Source organism: Numenius arquata, chromosome 12, assembly GCF_964106895.1.
Source record: "Numenius arquata chromosome 12, bNumArq3.hap1.1, whole genome shotgun sequence".
Lineage (NCBI taxonomy): Eukaryota > Metazoa > Chordata > Aves > Charadriiformes > Scolopacidae > Numenius > Numenius arquata.
In genome coordinates, this window is record NC_133587.1 from 5,294,861 (window position 1) to 5,308,984 (window position 14,124).

Consider the following 14,124-nt stretch of genomic DNA (forward strand, 5'->3'; position numbering starts at 1 on the left):
CCCTCTGCTGTGAGGGAAGTGGGTCAGGGACACGGAGGTGCCTCGGGAATTCCCTGCGGTGGAAGGAGAGCGCCGAGAGGGAGCTTCATTCCGCTCTGCCATGGGAGGAGGCTCCAGTGAGCTCTGGCTGCCAGGAGGCACTGGGCAATTAAACAGTCTGGACACAGGAGGAACCTCGGTGAATGTAATCGGGTCTGGGGCACCCCCCTGCTTCCTGGTGAAGAGCTTATCCTCGCTGTTAGACAGCTGAAAAGTTGAACTAATAGCACTTCATGGGGTTTGGACGTACATCCACCGGGAAACGGGCTGGATCTACCTGCACGACGTCATGCGAACTGCAGATTACAGAGCTGTTTGTTAGAGCCCAGCGCACACAAACCAGATTTATCTAGCCGTCGGGTGTTTTTTCTCCCTGTGCGTGGAGGCAGATGTTTGGCTGTTTAAGATTTAAAATCATCTACCGCTGAAATAACTTTTCTATAACGAGGCATGATTGGGAAGGATGTAATCAATCCCTTTCTCAATGCCAAAGAAGCGAGAGGCTCAGAAGCGAGCACTAAGTGATTCACCAGGCTGGATGCTCTCTCCGTTCCCCTTGTCCCCTCTGCTTAATTCTTCCAAGTTTGAAAATTACTCCTTGCTTCTATTTCTCTTTTTCTCAAAAAAATCAAATTCTGATACAAACGGAGCAGGATGGGAATGCGTTTATTTCTTTGCTATTTAAATACAAGTATCCACATATTTCTGACCGCGCTTTCTCGTAACAGTATAAAAACCAGATGAGTGGACTTGTAGCTTCTTTCAAACACTTGCCAAAGCGGCAGGTTCTGAGGGATTGATGGGTCCTTCTGGGCCGTGACACCACCGCTGGTTGCACAGCCTTGTCTTCTCTTATCAGGGCGTTAGGAGTCAGCTGGGAAAGAGCAGATCTGCAGGCCCACAAGGAGAAATTAAACATCCTGGACAGATGTCGAGACAGGCCCGTGCACTTTCAGCTGAAGCTTTCCAGACTGGTCTTGACCCGTTCCATTTCATGCAGAAAACTGTAGAACTGGGGCAAAGTTAACTCTGCAGGAAAAAAAAAAAAACAAAAAGAGGCATAAAGTCTTAGATTTTTGGGTTACACTTCCAACGTTGGAAAAGCCACTCTGGTGCTACCACAGAGCAACTGGTGTTCACCTAAACTAGGCAGGATTAGACGCTTTGGCTCTCGGCAGCTGTTTCTTCACACTGGGCTGCGTGGGGGTTCCCAGCTAGGAATCTCCTAACAGCAACTGACACTTGGGAATTGTTTACTTTCTTCATCTGCCGTGCTCCTCTGACCGCTTTTCACGGCTCCGTGGCATATCTATATTTAGTTACGCAAAGATGCGAAGGCTGCCCAACAGTCTGTGTCCCTAAATACTTCCAGAGCGACTGCGGTGGGGAGAGGCCAGGGCAGGAGCAGCCGCAGCATCCAGCAGCGATGCTCTCGCAGTGACCCCTGCTGGGTCTGCGCCCAAAGCTCCCCCACCACCAGCAACGCCCGGGAACTCCCACTCCGCTTTTGCGTACTCAAATGCTTGCTTCTTTTCCAGAACTGTTAACTCACCTATATATACGTTTTCTGTTTGGCTCCCTTTTTTAATCACCAGCTTCAGCTTGGGGGAAGAAAAAGCAGAGGTATTTTAATTCAGAGACACCTGTATTCCGAGCACTGCGAAAAGACAGAAGAGCAGGAGCCTGCTGCAAGTTTCGGTCAGCTTTGACAGGCTTTTTGGGAAGTGTCATTGTAGGAATAGATTCCTTAGGCATCGGGAGGATCTCTGGAAGTCCTTATAAATTATTAGATTCCCCTTCCCTCCCCAAGATAGCGTGACCTTTGCTAGATTGAGGTTTTTGAACAGCTTTTCGGGATGGGCTGCGCTTCTGTGATACATGATGTCTTCAGAAGAGAAACAAATAGCAGCGTGCCTGCTGTCTGCTGGCAGTTGCACTCAGCAGACTGAAGCAGATGCCCTGTTGCAGTTTGTTCCTGTGAGATCTAGCTTTCCTCCAGTCCCTCTCCCAGCCAGCACTTCCCACGTGCCTGGTTGTAGCTTGTTCCTGAACTGCACTACAACCTGAACTCTCTGATGTAGGAGATTTACCTGTAAGAAGATACTTCCCACTTTTTCCAGCTCACTGCTTCCAGCAGTCACTGTGAGTCAGAAAGAAGAGAAGGGAGATAATCTGTTAGCTAAACTGTGAAATAAAAAGTTATTTAGCTGCTATTGGGTTTCCCAACCCGTTCAGTTTCTAGTTTAGTTCTGTTACCTCCAAACTTCCACTCCATGTCTATCAGCTGGTTAATCATCAGTGTCTGACCAACAGCCAGGCGTGTCAGGGTGGGGGAATTCACCTTCCACTGCCAGAGCAAAAGACACACAAGCAATCAATTCAGAGAGGCCTCGATTTATGTTACCTGTAACTTCAGCAACAAGTCAGAAAGGAGGCAGACTGATGGCAGAAGCCCAAAGTGGAGGTGTGCAAAGGGGCAAGCTAATGCGGTCGGGAGGGCTCCCAAAGATGTTTGAGTCCTGCTAGGATTTCCATCTGCCTTGTCACTTCTGTAAATGAAACTCACTGTTTTTTGTTTTAACACTGGTTCAGTGTAACAATATCTGCGCCAGAAGTCATGTGTTCGTGTAAATGCGTGACCCCAGGGCTCAAAGCATGCAAAGCAGGAAAACAATCAAATGAAAGCCACACAGAAGCGCAGGAATAACTAAACCGATGAGGTAGAGGCCAAGACAAACCAGAGGTATCATTAGACAAAGTTATCCTTATTAGTTATCCATTTAAAATTCTGAGCTGGTTTTGAAGAAAACACCCAAAGTGCTGACACATCTCAGTAGCCCAGTGGGGTTTTACAAGTTCCCACTCAGAGACTGTCATTTTGTTAGCTTAGAGACAAGAAAAAAATATATTAATACCTGTTCTGCAAAATAACTGGCTTTTTCTTCACTGAGGCCTGTGGGAGAAACCATATGAGATTACTATATGTGATAAATATTAATTATCTTTTATTTAGTGAAAGTCAGGTGACCTACCTAGAGCAATAAAATCTGCTCTGACTTGTTCGGAAGACAAATTCCTCTTCAGGGCACCTGAATAAACAATGCAAGGAAGAAAAATCACTTTTTCCTGAGTCAAATAAATGCCGGGATGGAGACCCTGCGATAGAAAGCCTCTGTTCTTGGACTGTGTTTTGAAACAAACCACAGCTCGTCAAGATAGGAAATACAGTTGTGCCTGCCGGTGTCTTTGCAGATGCCCAGTGCTTTAAAAGTCAGGGCGATGGAAGTGCCTGAGAGAGAGAGGGAGAGATTTCATTGCAGGTATCCATGGAAACAGCAGCAGCGGTTGTGTTTTGAAGTTGCTGCTTTCCCTCCTATAGAAGCTTTGCTTGTTAAAGGAGAACTGTTAAGGCTGGCAGGCTACTAATTTGACCTACCTGCTGTGTTTTGGATTATGGGTGTGAACGTGTGCATATAACACTTTCCCCTGCTGTGCCTGCCTCCTTTGTTCTGGGGCACAGGCAGCACATGGAAGTTTACAAGGATTCTGTTCTCCAAAGCCAAGAGCAGGAATCTCATAAATTCAAAGAGACTGCCAGGCCCACGTGGCTTTCTGTCTGTGTAGCACACAGGCAAAGTTATCGGCTGTAATCTGTTCCGATACTGTCTTTGGCATCCCAGAGCTAGCAAAAAGTTACAATGGGATTGGAGCCAGCTCACACAAACAGCAAAGACGACACTGAGCGCACCTAGGCCAGAATCAGGAAGGGAGAAAATGCCAATTCCACATTAAACACCTCCAAGACAGTTATAGGAAAGGAAATTATCCACTGGAAATTATCCACTGAAAATTATCCAGAAGAAATGGCTCGAAGTAGTAGAATGAAAGTTTAGACCAAATGCAGGAAACAGTTGTGTATGGCTTCACTGCTGTGAGGAAAGCTACAGGAAAGCCAGGACTGAAGGATAATAGCAAGGGACTATTAATAACAAGAAGGATCAATGGGATGAACATGCAGTGGAGGTGTCTGATGCATTAACATGTCAAACGGCAGCCACAACATCACAGTAATCTCATAAAGTGCTGGAGTCTGGGGTATTCAAAGGGAATCCCCCTGCCCCTCTTCCCCACTATTTATGAATGAGGAACTGCTGGACACGTGTTTTTCTAAAACGAGACAGCAAGGACACGTCTCCTTTACGTGGCCTAGAATTATGCTGGTTTCCAGCCCACTCCAGAGGGGTGCGTACACTGTCTTATCTGTCTCAGCACTTGTCCTTGTAGGAATTACAGCACTGGGCCACTTGGATAGAAGTTCCTACAAAGACTCAGTGCCAAAATAAGGCTGGTCTGGCAGAAACAGATTTACAAGTACAAGTTAAACCAAGCAGCGTCACAGTGTTCTGCTTGCATTTAGTGCATAGATATTTAAGTGAGTTTAGTTAAGCCAGTGAAATGTGTGTGCAGGCAGGATGTAAAGAATACAAAGCCCAAGTCTCCAAAAAGGGACTTTTCTACAAGAGAATTTTTGATTCTTAAAGGCTAAGGCATTTATTAGCTACCATTAGCACTTATTGTGCAGACCAAGTGCACTGCAGTACCGAAGACACACTTTAGCAGCACACAGGAATGGACGCAATAGTTTTGGCCTCAGGGTAGCATATGCAAATGTATCACTTACCATTAGGTACCAGAAGAATACTTTTGACAATGTTTTTCAGGGGACCCAAGCTGATTTTATTCATGGTGGCAAAGTCTGAAAGCTGAGTCAGAAACCTTTCTACCTGTTCAAGAGGAAGAGCAGCGACACAATCTTATCTCTGTGTGTTTCTCACCAGAGAGCTGCATTCTCGCGCTTCTTGGAGTTCTGCACGTGCCTTACCTCCTTGGGCTCTGTTAGAAAGCGGAAGAGCACTTCAGTCAGCGCTGAGAATTGCTGTGAAGGAACAGGAGAGTGTTACAGAGTCAGGCACTGGCACGCATCATTTCTCAGCACCTTGCCACCCCCATCACCACCATGACAAGGTGATGATTTACCACGCTGACGCAGCTCCACCTGACCCCAGTACATTGGTCCCTCCCGTGCTGGCAAGGTACCCCAGTCCTCGGCATTACAAGATGCCTATGGATGGGATTTCCTCCTGGATGCTTTTTAGACACTCTCAAAGGGTTTGAGCAGCTGGTAGCTGGCACTGCACGGGGCTTTTGTGACTCTTGGCTAATCAGAAGCTGCTGTTCTATCCTGTGTAATCCATCTGTGAGTGGGAAAAGATGCGAACATCCACTCTCATGTTTCAGAAATCCCATGGGGTAACCAAACTAACTCAGGAAAGGAAAAGAACCAATTAAAGGTCTAGTTGCTGCCTTCAGTTTTCTTGCAGGGCTGGAGAGCCTGCCTGTAGAACAGAGCACCACCACCTTCCCTCCTCTGCCAGCACCAGCGCTGGCCGTGACCTTCTGGGTATGCCTGGCTGGTCCACTGCTGCACGTAGCTCATCGTGTCCCACGCGCGTTGTCAGCCATGTAACGGAGGTGGCACCGGGCTGTAACCTATGGTTCTGGCAAGCTGAGCTAAAAAATCTACAGCACTTCCACTAACTTCAGCGTGAGCTGAACCAGCTTCTGCAATGTGGCCGCACACCCAGTGTGTCGGCGACCTGGAGGCAGATGTGCATCACTGACTGGGACAGGAGGCAATCACAACCTGAATGCTGACAAAATCCAGCGCTTGACAGGATCCCACAGCCTCCGCAGGGCGCGACGTGAGACCCTCCGCCACCTGGAGCGCCTTGTGGCTTGAAAAACAGGCTCCCGCCATGCGTGGGGCTGTGCCGCTGAGCAGGGGGCCATGCTCTGCCACCCTGTCCCGGACACCAGAAAATGTGGTTCCCTTCTGGAGTGGGCCGAGACCTGGCAGGGACTGTGGCACCGGGGCCTACAGGCCTGACTGGGCCCGGTACCGGAGCAGCTCTGGGCACACATGGCCTGACTGGGCCCAGTACCGGGTGTTCTGGGAGTGCAAGGCCTGACCGGGCCTGATACCAGGGTTGTTCCAGGGCTGTGGGGCCTGGAAGGCTGATGGTGTCCGGTACCCGGGCTGCTCTGGGAGTGTGAAGCCTGCTGGGCCCAACCGGGCCCAGTACCGGGGTGCTCCGGGGGTGCAGGGCCTGACCGGGCCCAGTACCGGGGTGCTCCGGGGGTGCAGGGCCTCACCGGGCCCAGTACCGGGGTGCTCCGGGGGTGCAGGGCCTGACCGGGCCCTGTACCGGGGTGCTCCGGGGGTGCAGGGCCTGACCAGGCCTCGTACTGGGGCTGCGGGCCCTGGAGAGCCAATGGCGCCCGGTACTGGGGCTGCTCTGGGGGTGTGGGGCCTGCTGGGTCCGACCGGGCCCGGTACCGGTGCTGCCCCGGAGCTGTGGGGCCGGCTGGGCCCGTGTGGCGGTTCGCCCCGGCCGGCTGCGGCTGCCCTGGAGCCCTCGGCCCCGCGGGATCCCGGGCCGGGGCTGCTCCCGCCGCCGCTCCCCGCCCTCCCCCGACCCGGCCCGGCCCCACCTGGGCGCTGAGCTGGTTGAGGTTGTGCATGTCGCCGCTCACCGCCTCCGGCACCGGGTCGCGGGTGAAGTTGAGCAGCCCCATGGCGGCGGCTGCGGCTCCGCCCGCCCCGCCCGGCCCCGGCGCCGGCGCCCGCCTCAGCCTGAGCATTGGCGGCCGCACTTTCCGCACCGCCGCCGCCCCGCAGCCCCCGGCCCCGCACCGGCGGAGAGGGGCGGCTGGGGGTACATGGTGGGGCTCCTCCCGCCCTCCGGCCCCTGGAGCAGCTGCTCGGCCTGGCCCATGGCGGCCCCTGCAGCCGTAGCCGCGGTGATGGGAAGCCCCTCGTTGGCACCGGGCGTGCGGCCGGTGGGACTGGTGGGCAGTGGGATGAGTGGCCAGTGAGACCGGTGGACAGTGGGATGAGTGGCCAGCAGGCTGGCGTGCCCGGTTGCCCACCCCAGGGCTCTCGGCGGTGCTGTGCCAGAGGCCCCAAGGCCACGTGCGGGCAGGGGGGAGCATGGCTGGGTTCACCTCCCAGCACGGCTTCGTGTGCCATTAGTCGGTCTCATAGAACAACTATTTTTGGTGTGAAGGTCTGGGACAGCCTCTTGCTTTCTTACCCAGAACTAGTTGGTAGAACCCCCAAATTCGAGCTGCAGTACGTGTGTATGTCTGTGTGTTTGTGCCAATAAATGTTTACTCTTGGTTCTAAGGTCTCCGTGCTGGAGGTGTTTAGCAACATGTTTAGTTTTGTGCACTTGATCACTTCCATGGGAAGTAAAAAGTGTGATTGCTGGCAAGTGTGGAGCCTAAAATACAGGCAAAAAGGGGGAGAGCTGGGGGTACCCACTGTGTATGGAGGCTTAAACCTGCGGGGTGGAGATCTGGCTGACAGCTCATTAGTATAAGTTGTTTTTCTGTACCAAGAACTCAAATAAAATGTTTAAAATCCTGTTTATAGGATGAATGGGTTTTTTTCCCCTGAAAATTCCACTTAGGACCTGAAACTCGGGTGTGATTTTCCCCCCTGCTGCCCCCAGCACTGGCACAGACCCACGGTGATGGGTGGCCCGGGACAGAGCAGCTCCTCATATCCCATGGCTGGGCTCCTTGGGATGGACGGGATGGGTAAGGAAGAGGCAGCTCCTGGTTGATCCCATGGGCAGAAAGCGTCTAAATGTCAAAGGGATCAGGGTTTCAGAGGGAGATTTTAACCCATTCTCACCATAACCCGTAAGCAGGAGGTCTCCTTGATTCAGAGACCTGTAGGAAGGCAGGTGAGTTGGAAAATTACCTTCTCGCCCTCTGTTACACCGTCTCTTTCTGTTTGTGCTCGGGACGAAGGCCTTGACCCAGAAAATACTAAAACTGGATGTATTCCCCCAGAGGACAATGGAGCTGATCTCGTGCTTGAAGACTCCCTGGCCTTAAGCTGCTATTTCCCAGTTTTCCAGGAGCAGGAAGATAAGGTCTCCGGCAGTTATTTCACTATCAGTGTGAATGCGTCTGTTCCGTTTTATCTGGGAAGGTGTTCACTGGCTGCCCGGGCAGACACAGCGTATAAAAGCCTTTGTGGAAGGTAAAAACTGTGGCAGCCCGCAAGGCTTCTGTTTTATTAGTGACACTTTCAATTGCAAATGGGAGCATAGGAAATGTTTTAGTGCCGTTCATTGTGAAGATACCCCAGCTGAGAGATTTTCCATTTCATATACGTGGGGTGAAACTGTGTACCCCGATTTAATAGGATTGTTGAGGTGAAAAAATTCCTTGTGGGGGTGTTTGCGGGATTGGACCATTAGGACACCTTCACACGAAGTGTAGATTTTTCACAGTGGAACAATTTATCAGGTTCTGTGGTGAATTGGCCGTATCAGCATGTTTGAAAACACAGGATATGCTTGTCTCTAAAAAACAGTTAATCTTAACTAAAACTCAGTCAGGGAGATGTACGGAGTGGGTAGCACGGGATGCCGGTGTGCGTGAACACAATATTCCTGGCCTTAAAATGTTGCATGCAGCCTTATGTACATTTTCCTAAGTGCAATTTAATAATTGCAATTAATAATTGCACACTTTCGTAACCACCAAAATTAATTCACCTGTACTGTGTGGCAGACAAACTGAAGCAGGGAAAGAGGCAATTTTCTGTCCGGTTTGTCTGCCAGGATTAGCTGTGCGGGAGCAGCCTGTGACTGATCTTTACTTCCCTGCGTCTTTCTAGGGTGATGCTTTAGGAACTAATTAAGGATGGTCTCAGCGCACGCGGGTGTGCTTGTGTGAGCATGCAGGAGGGAGAAGCCAACGTTATTAAACAGTTTCCCAGGCAGCAAAGCAAATTCTCGGGGAGAGCTGAGGGACAGGATCCAAGAAGAAGGCTTGAAGTTGAGGTACGTGCTCATAACATCCTGTCCAAACAATCACCAGGAAATTCGGCAGTCCCACCTCCCGGGATGCTGCTTTGGCTGTGGTGTGGCACGCAAGTGCCACGAACCCTGGTACAGGCACCGGCGGTTCGGCACTGGCAGGCAGGGTCTGCCAGCACTCATTTTTGGAAAGGATTTACTCAAGAGAGAAGGTTACAGGGTGACGGTCTGGATTAGTTACAGGGGTGCCAGGTGGAGGGTTGTCCCCAGCGCCCTGGGCAGAGCCCCCAGGGCTGTCCCTGTGTCCCCTGGCAGCCATCGGGCCCGATGGGTGCCTCTGCCAGGCCATTCTCATGCAGAACGTGTCGCTGATGGACTCATCAGAGCTGAGGACAAGCTGAGGACAGCAGTTGGGAGTCACAGGTATGCGCACCAGTTCACCACAAATACTGGAGTGAAAGCAGCAGCAAAAAGCCATGGGGATGCAGACACACACAGGGAAATAGGGTGTTAAAAACGGTGCACTCCAAAATAAGCCAGAGGATCCCTGTACCCTACTTCAGATGCACTTTTCAGTTTCATTTCACCTGTCAAACTCCAAAAGCTTCCTCAGCACTTGGAGAGTGTTACCTGGGGAAGGGTCCTTACTATGTATTCCCAAGAGGTCAAATCTCAGGGTGTCACTGTCCTGCTCTCTGATGCCACTTTCTATCCAAAGCTCTCAAGACCCTTTGCAGTCACTCCAAGGTTAAATTTGGAGCACCTTCCTGAAGCAGGGGAGCATTACCTGTGCTTCGTGGCCTGAGAAAGGCCTGGAAAAGGTAAGAGTGTGCGAACCCAGACACCTTTCACCCTGGCTGGTGCTGAGCCCACCCACTTTCTGTGTATTCTGCCCATCTGCAGTGTCTGCCTTGGGCTGTGTGGATTCTGGAGAACATCTCTCTACACAGCATGAGGAATGAGGGATGCTGCAACTCCTCCTGGCTTCCTGGTGTGATGGAAGCTGCCCGGCTGAAACCTTGGAGGGGTTAGTTTCTTCCCAGGGGAGACTGATATAAATGAGAGCTTTGAGACCAGGATTTCAGTTTCTCCTGCAGTTTAGTGCCCCTTCCTCTCCCCCATCACCCTCTGCACCTTTTGCTCCCAGGCAAACATTGCTAGAGGAGTAAATTATCGCAAGCCTTGCGTGCAAAGGTTGGGGCGGAACTGGAAGCACCACTGCTGGGCTCTGGTACGTTCCTGCCTTGTGACCGCAGGCAAAACCCTTCCTCTGCTGGCTCCCCTGCCCGTGAGCAGGGATGGGATGATAATCCCTTACCCGCCGGGGAAGGAGCCTCTCAGGACCTGGCGTGGAGGAGGCTCTGTGGGCAGCTGCCCCCGGGGACCAATGTTTCTCTGATAAAAGTATATATGCTTAGGAGGGCAGTTTGGGGAGGCCTCGTCACTTCAGATTAGGCTGCAGCAGGCGTATCCTGTTTTCTAGGAAAAAGAGGATTTTGTGGCCAGCTTTGTTAGAGAGGCATTGAAGATTTCTCTTTGTGTGCCTTTGCGTTTGAAGTTTATAAGCTGGTAGCTGCAGACTTTCTAGATGTTCTGGTTACACGGGTGACACTTATTTTTAACCTTTTTTTTATTAGAGGTTTGTATCATGTGGTCCTGACCAGCCCACAGGAAGGGCTAGAAACTTCACGTAGGAGGGATAACACTTCCTATCTCCGTGTAAACAGCAATTCCCCCCAGATGGGAAAAGCCAGCCCAGCTGTAGGGGAGGCTGAAGGCTCTGTTCCCACATGTGGCAGCAGGATGAGGCTTTCCCACAGCGGGGACAGACCTTGCTTTCAGTAGCCAGAGCCCTGCCACTGGGTAGCACAGCTTGCCCCTGGGCTCAGGAGAGATGCTGGTGGCAGGAGAGATGCCGGTGGCAGGGGAGCTTCTCCAGGGAGCAGCGGTGAGGAGCGGATGGTCACTGGGAGCCGCAATGGAGCAGAGCTGGTGGAACTGGGGGAGAGACTGGTGGCCAGCGTGGAGCGAGGGCTTGGGCCGTGGAGACAGTCGTGGAGGAGGACACATCCCATGGATCATGCTCTGTTGTGGTCTTGCAGTGAAGAATGCCAGGCAGTGAAAATGATTGTTGCTGTGGGCTGGGAAAGAGCTGCTGTGACATGTGCTGTGTGTACACTGACATGGGAACCCCGAAGCCTGAACTCAGCAGGAGCATTGCTATCGGCTTCGGTGAAAGGAAGAGTTCCTCCTGCTCCCTGCAGCAGGGTCACTGGAATAGCTTGCAAGTGTTCAAGGTGATTTGATGGTGCTGGTGCTTCTCCCTACCTGCTAGAAGACCAAACAAGCACTTACCCGTCACTGAGACCTGGGAACCTGGGACCCACAGATCCAGAGATGACATGGTTGCACCGCTGATGGCTGTAGGTAATGATGCATATTTGCTCAATTGCTTTATTTGTCTGGGGTCTCCAGGCACGTTGCTTATGAAACACGGAGCAGGTCCCGACAACACTTAGGTGCAAAGCAAGAGACAGCAGGGATCGGAGCCAGAGCAGAGCTCAACACCATTCCCTGGCAGGGAATGGCGTTGGTTTGCCTGGCCAGAATGGCAAAGGAGAATTTTAGGAAGAGATGTAAAGTGGGAGAATAAGGTGGACAGAGAGGAGCTGGATGTGGTGCTGTTACCTGGGGACACTGTAGAGAAGGCAATGGCTGAGCAGTCTTTGGTGAGGAGGAGGATTCAGGGTCGGGAGTGAGGAGTTATATGTGTGGAAGGGCTGGCATTCACGCTGGAAGATGAGGATGGAGAGTCACTTCTGATATGAATGGATGTTGCCAGTCCCAACTCTGTTGTGATGGTGGTAGAGCAGCTCTTTCAGCTGGTTGGTCCCCAGTTCCATGGATTTAAAATGCTGGCCGAGGGAGGCTGGCCAGATGTGAAAATGGTGCTTCTTGCATGATTTTTCAGAAGCGTTGGGCAGTCCAGCTCTGCTGCCAATGGGAGTCACCCTGTCACAGCGTTGTGCAGAGGACACACACAGCCTGTGCCCAGGGGTGGGGAGGGAAGAGACCCCCCCACCTCTCCCTAGCCCCTGCCACGCTTTCTGGCTTCTCACAGCCACTCCAGTGATGGAGCAAAGGAGTTTTGCCCCAAGTACTATGTCCCACCACGTGTTCATGCTGGAGAGCCTCAGGACTGATGGGGAGCAGTGGTGGGGTTGCTCTGGTACCTGCCTGGCAGAGGCTGCCAGCTGCAAGCCCTATGTTGAGCAGGAATGGCTGAGAGCCTGGCACGTAAATATCTGGCAGGAGCCTAAATATAAAATCCTCCTTAGAGGCACATTTTTTTTTCCTTGTGAGATGACATACAAACTCTCTTGACCGTTAAGAAATAAACTCGCAGCATCTCCCTGTGGTTGTGTGTACCAGACACGGGGAAAAGGGTCAGGGTTTGGCTCATAATCTGCCCGGAGCTGCTTTGTTTGGTACCAGGCCTTTTTCACCAACAGTATGCACAGACGTGCTCTCCTGAATTAAATGATAACTGAAGGGAAAAGAGAGAAAGAGGGCGTTTCAACCAGGCGGGAGATTGATGGCAGGTCATCGAGGCCAACAGAGGCAGGAAGGTTTCCGTAGAAAGGGAGAGGAGCCCGTGGATGCTTGAAGCAAGGACTAATTCCACCCTAACGGTGCCCTAGAAACTCTTCTGAACACAACCCGCAAAAGCATTTTGCTTTCCCAAATTTGGAAAAAACAAACAGGAGTAAAATCTATTTGCTGGGTTTTAATCTACTCATCAGAGTTGCAAATTAGCTTTAGGTTTATGCAGCGTGTGTTTATTTGAACTGTAATCTCCAGTGTTCCCAAAGGCTTTTCCAGACCAGATTTCTCAGCTCCTCTTGTTCACTTGCAGGGCTTTCTTTTTATTTTGCACGTGCAGCCACATTTTTCACGCTTGTGTTTTGCAGGGATGGAGGGGTGGTCTGGGGGAACCTGCTGTACAGGCCTTGGGCTGGTCCAGGCACTTCCAGCAGGGTTCGGATACTTTGGCTAACTCATTTTTCCTCCTGGCCTTGAAAGCTTGTTTCTATCACACCAGGATAATCATACGCCTTCTTCTCACTGTTAATACAGTTTTCTGCTGGATCTAGAAGTAATAGCAAGTGAGCCGAGAAGATTATACCCCACGTGGACTCTGGATGCTTTGTCTTGGGCAGGAGAGGCGCAGACTGTTTTCCTCGTCCCCAGCACAGCCCTCGCAAGTGTCTCGCCTCCGTACGGCAAAGGGAAAGAACAAACAAAAACTGACTGTAAAACTTGTGAGGCTTTGTCTGCCCAGCCCGCGCTGTGCCCACGCTGACAGAAAACCGGTGGGCAGAGGGCTGGCTCGGTGGGGTGAGGGCTCTGCCCGCCATCGGGGTGCCCCTTCTCTTCCCCCCTGAGGGGGCTCCTCTGCCGCAGGGTCTGAGCTACGGGGCCTCCAAGGGCCGAGCCCAGGAGGGATGCTGAGCCCTAGGGTGATTCCGGGCAGTGGGGGTGACACAGGGGTGCCAGCGGGTACCAGGGAATGGGGAGCCCCGGAAAGGTGAGCTGTGGAGCCCTGGGAGAGGGATGCTGAGCCCCAGGGAGGGGATGCAGGGCACCTGGGGGGGGGATGCAGGGCACAGGGCGATGCAAAGTCCTGGGCGATACGTAGTCTCGGGTCATGGAGAGCACTGGGGGGATACTGGGACGCCGGGCATGTGGAGCACCGCTGGAGGATGCGGAGGCCCGGGGGGTGCCCGGCCGCGGGGGTGCGGGGCACTGGAGGAATGCGGAGCTGTGGGGGCGGTGGATGCGGAGCTCCAGGGGGTGCGGACCCCGGGGGAATTGCAGGGCCCCGGGGGATGCGGGGCCGGGGGGGCCGGGCGGGTGCGGTGCGATGCGGGCCCCCCGCTCCCCTCCCCTCCCCCGCCGTGCGGCGCGGCGGGCGTGGGGCGGCGGCGGAGGAGGAGGAGGAGGGGCTGCCCAGCACGGGCAGGGTTAAAGCGCCATGTAACCGGAGCGCGGGGCTGTCGGGGGCCGGCCGGGGCGCGGGAGGCGGCGGCGAGCGGCGGCGCGGCCCCGCTGGACGGCGCGTCCCGCCGCGGCGCAGGTGAGCGCGGGGCCGGGGACCGGGGACACGGAGGGGACCGGGGCCGCCCGG

General features: G+C 53.0%; 1 protein-coding gene across 2 annotated transcripts; it reads right to left on the reverse strand.

The window, feature by feature from the left end:
• Positions 1–686: 686 nt before the first annotated feature.
• On the reverse strand, positions 687–6,741 carry COMMD7 (COMM domain containing 7). Of its 2 annotated transcripts, none has more exons than XM_074157262.1 (9): positions 6,592–6,741; positions 4,922–4,975; positions 4,721–4,823; positions 3,072–3,128; positions 2,955–2,992; positions 2,296–2,386; positions 2,130–2,179; positions 1,592–1,640; positions 687–1,068 (listed from the first exon to the last, which is right to left on the reverse strand). In XM_074157262.1, the coding sequence occupies exons 1-9, from the start codon at positions 6,739–6,741 to the stop codon at positions 992–994; spliced, it is 669 nt and encodes a 222-aa protein (XP_074013363.1). In that variant the 3' UTR covers positions 687–991. The 2 variants fall into 2 exon arrangements, with proteins under 2 accessions (XP_074013363.1, XP_074013364.1); XM_074157263.1 differs by having other exon boundaries at positions 6,634–6,706.
• Between the last annotated feature and the right edge of the window lie 7,383 nt (positions 6,742–14,124).

What these genes read in the sequence shown, in the direction of transcription:
- COMMD7 (XM_074157262.1), bottom strand. Translation starts at nt 6,741, where the DNA reads ATGCTCAGGCTGAGGCGGGCGCCGGCGCCGGGGCCGGGCGGGGCGGGC. An exon ending in TCAACCAGCTCAGCGCCCAG is followed by an intron (nt 4,976 to 6,591) that starts GTGGGGCCGGGC and finishes GTTCCTTCACAG; the next exon opens with CAATTCTCAGCGCTGACTGA. An exon ending in TGGGAAGTATCTTCTTACAG is followed by an intron (nt 1,641 to 2,129) that starts GTAAATCTCCTA and finishes TCTTCCCCCAAG; the next exon opens with CTGAAGCTGGTGATTAAAAA.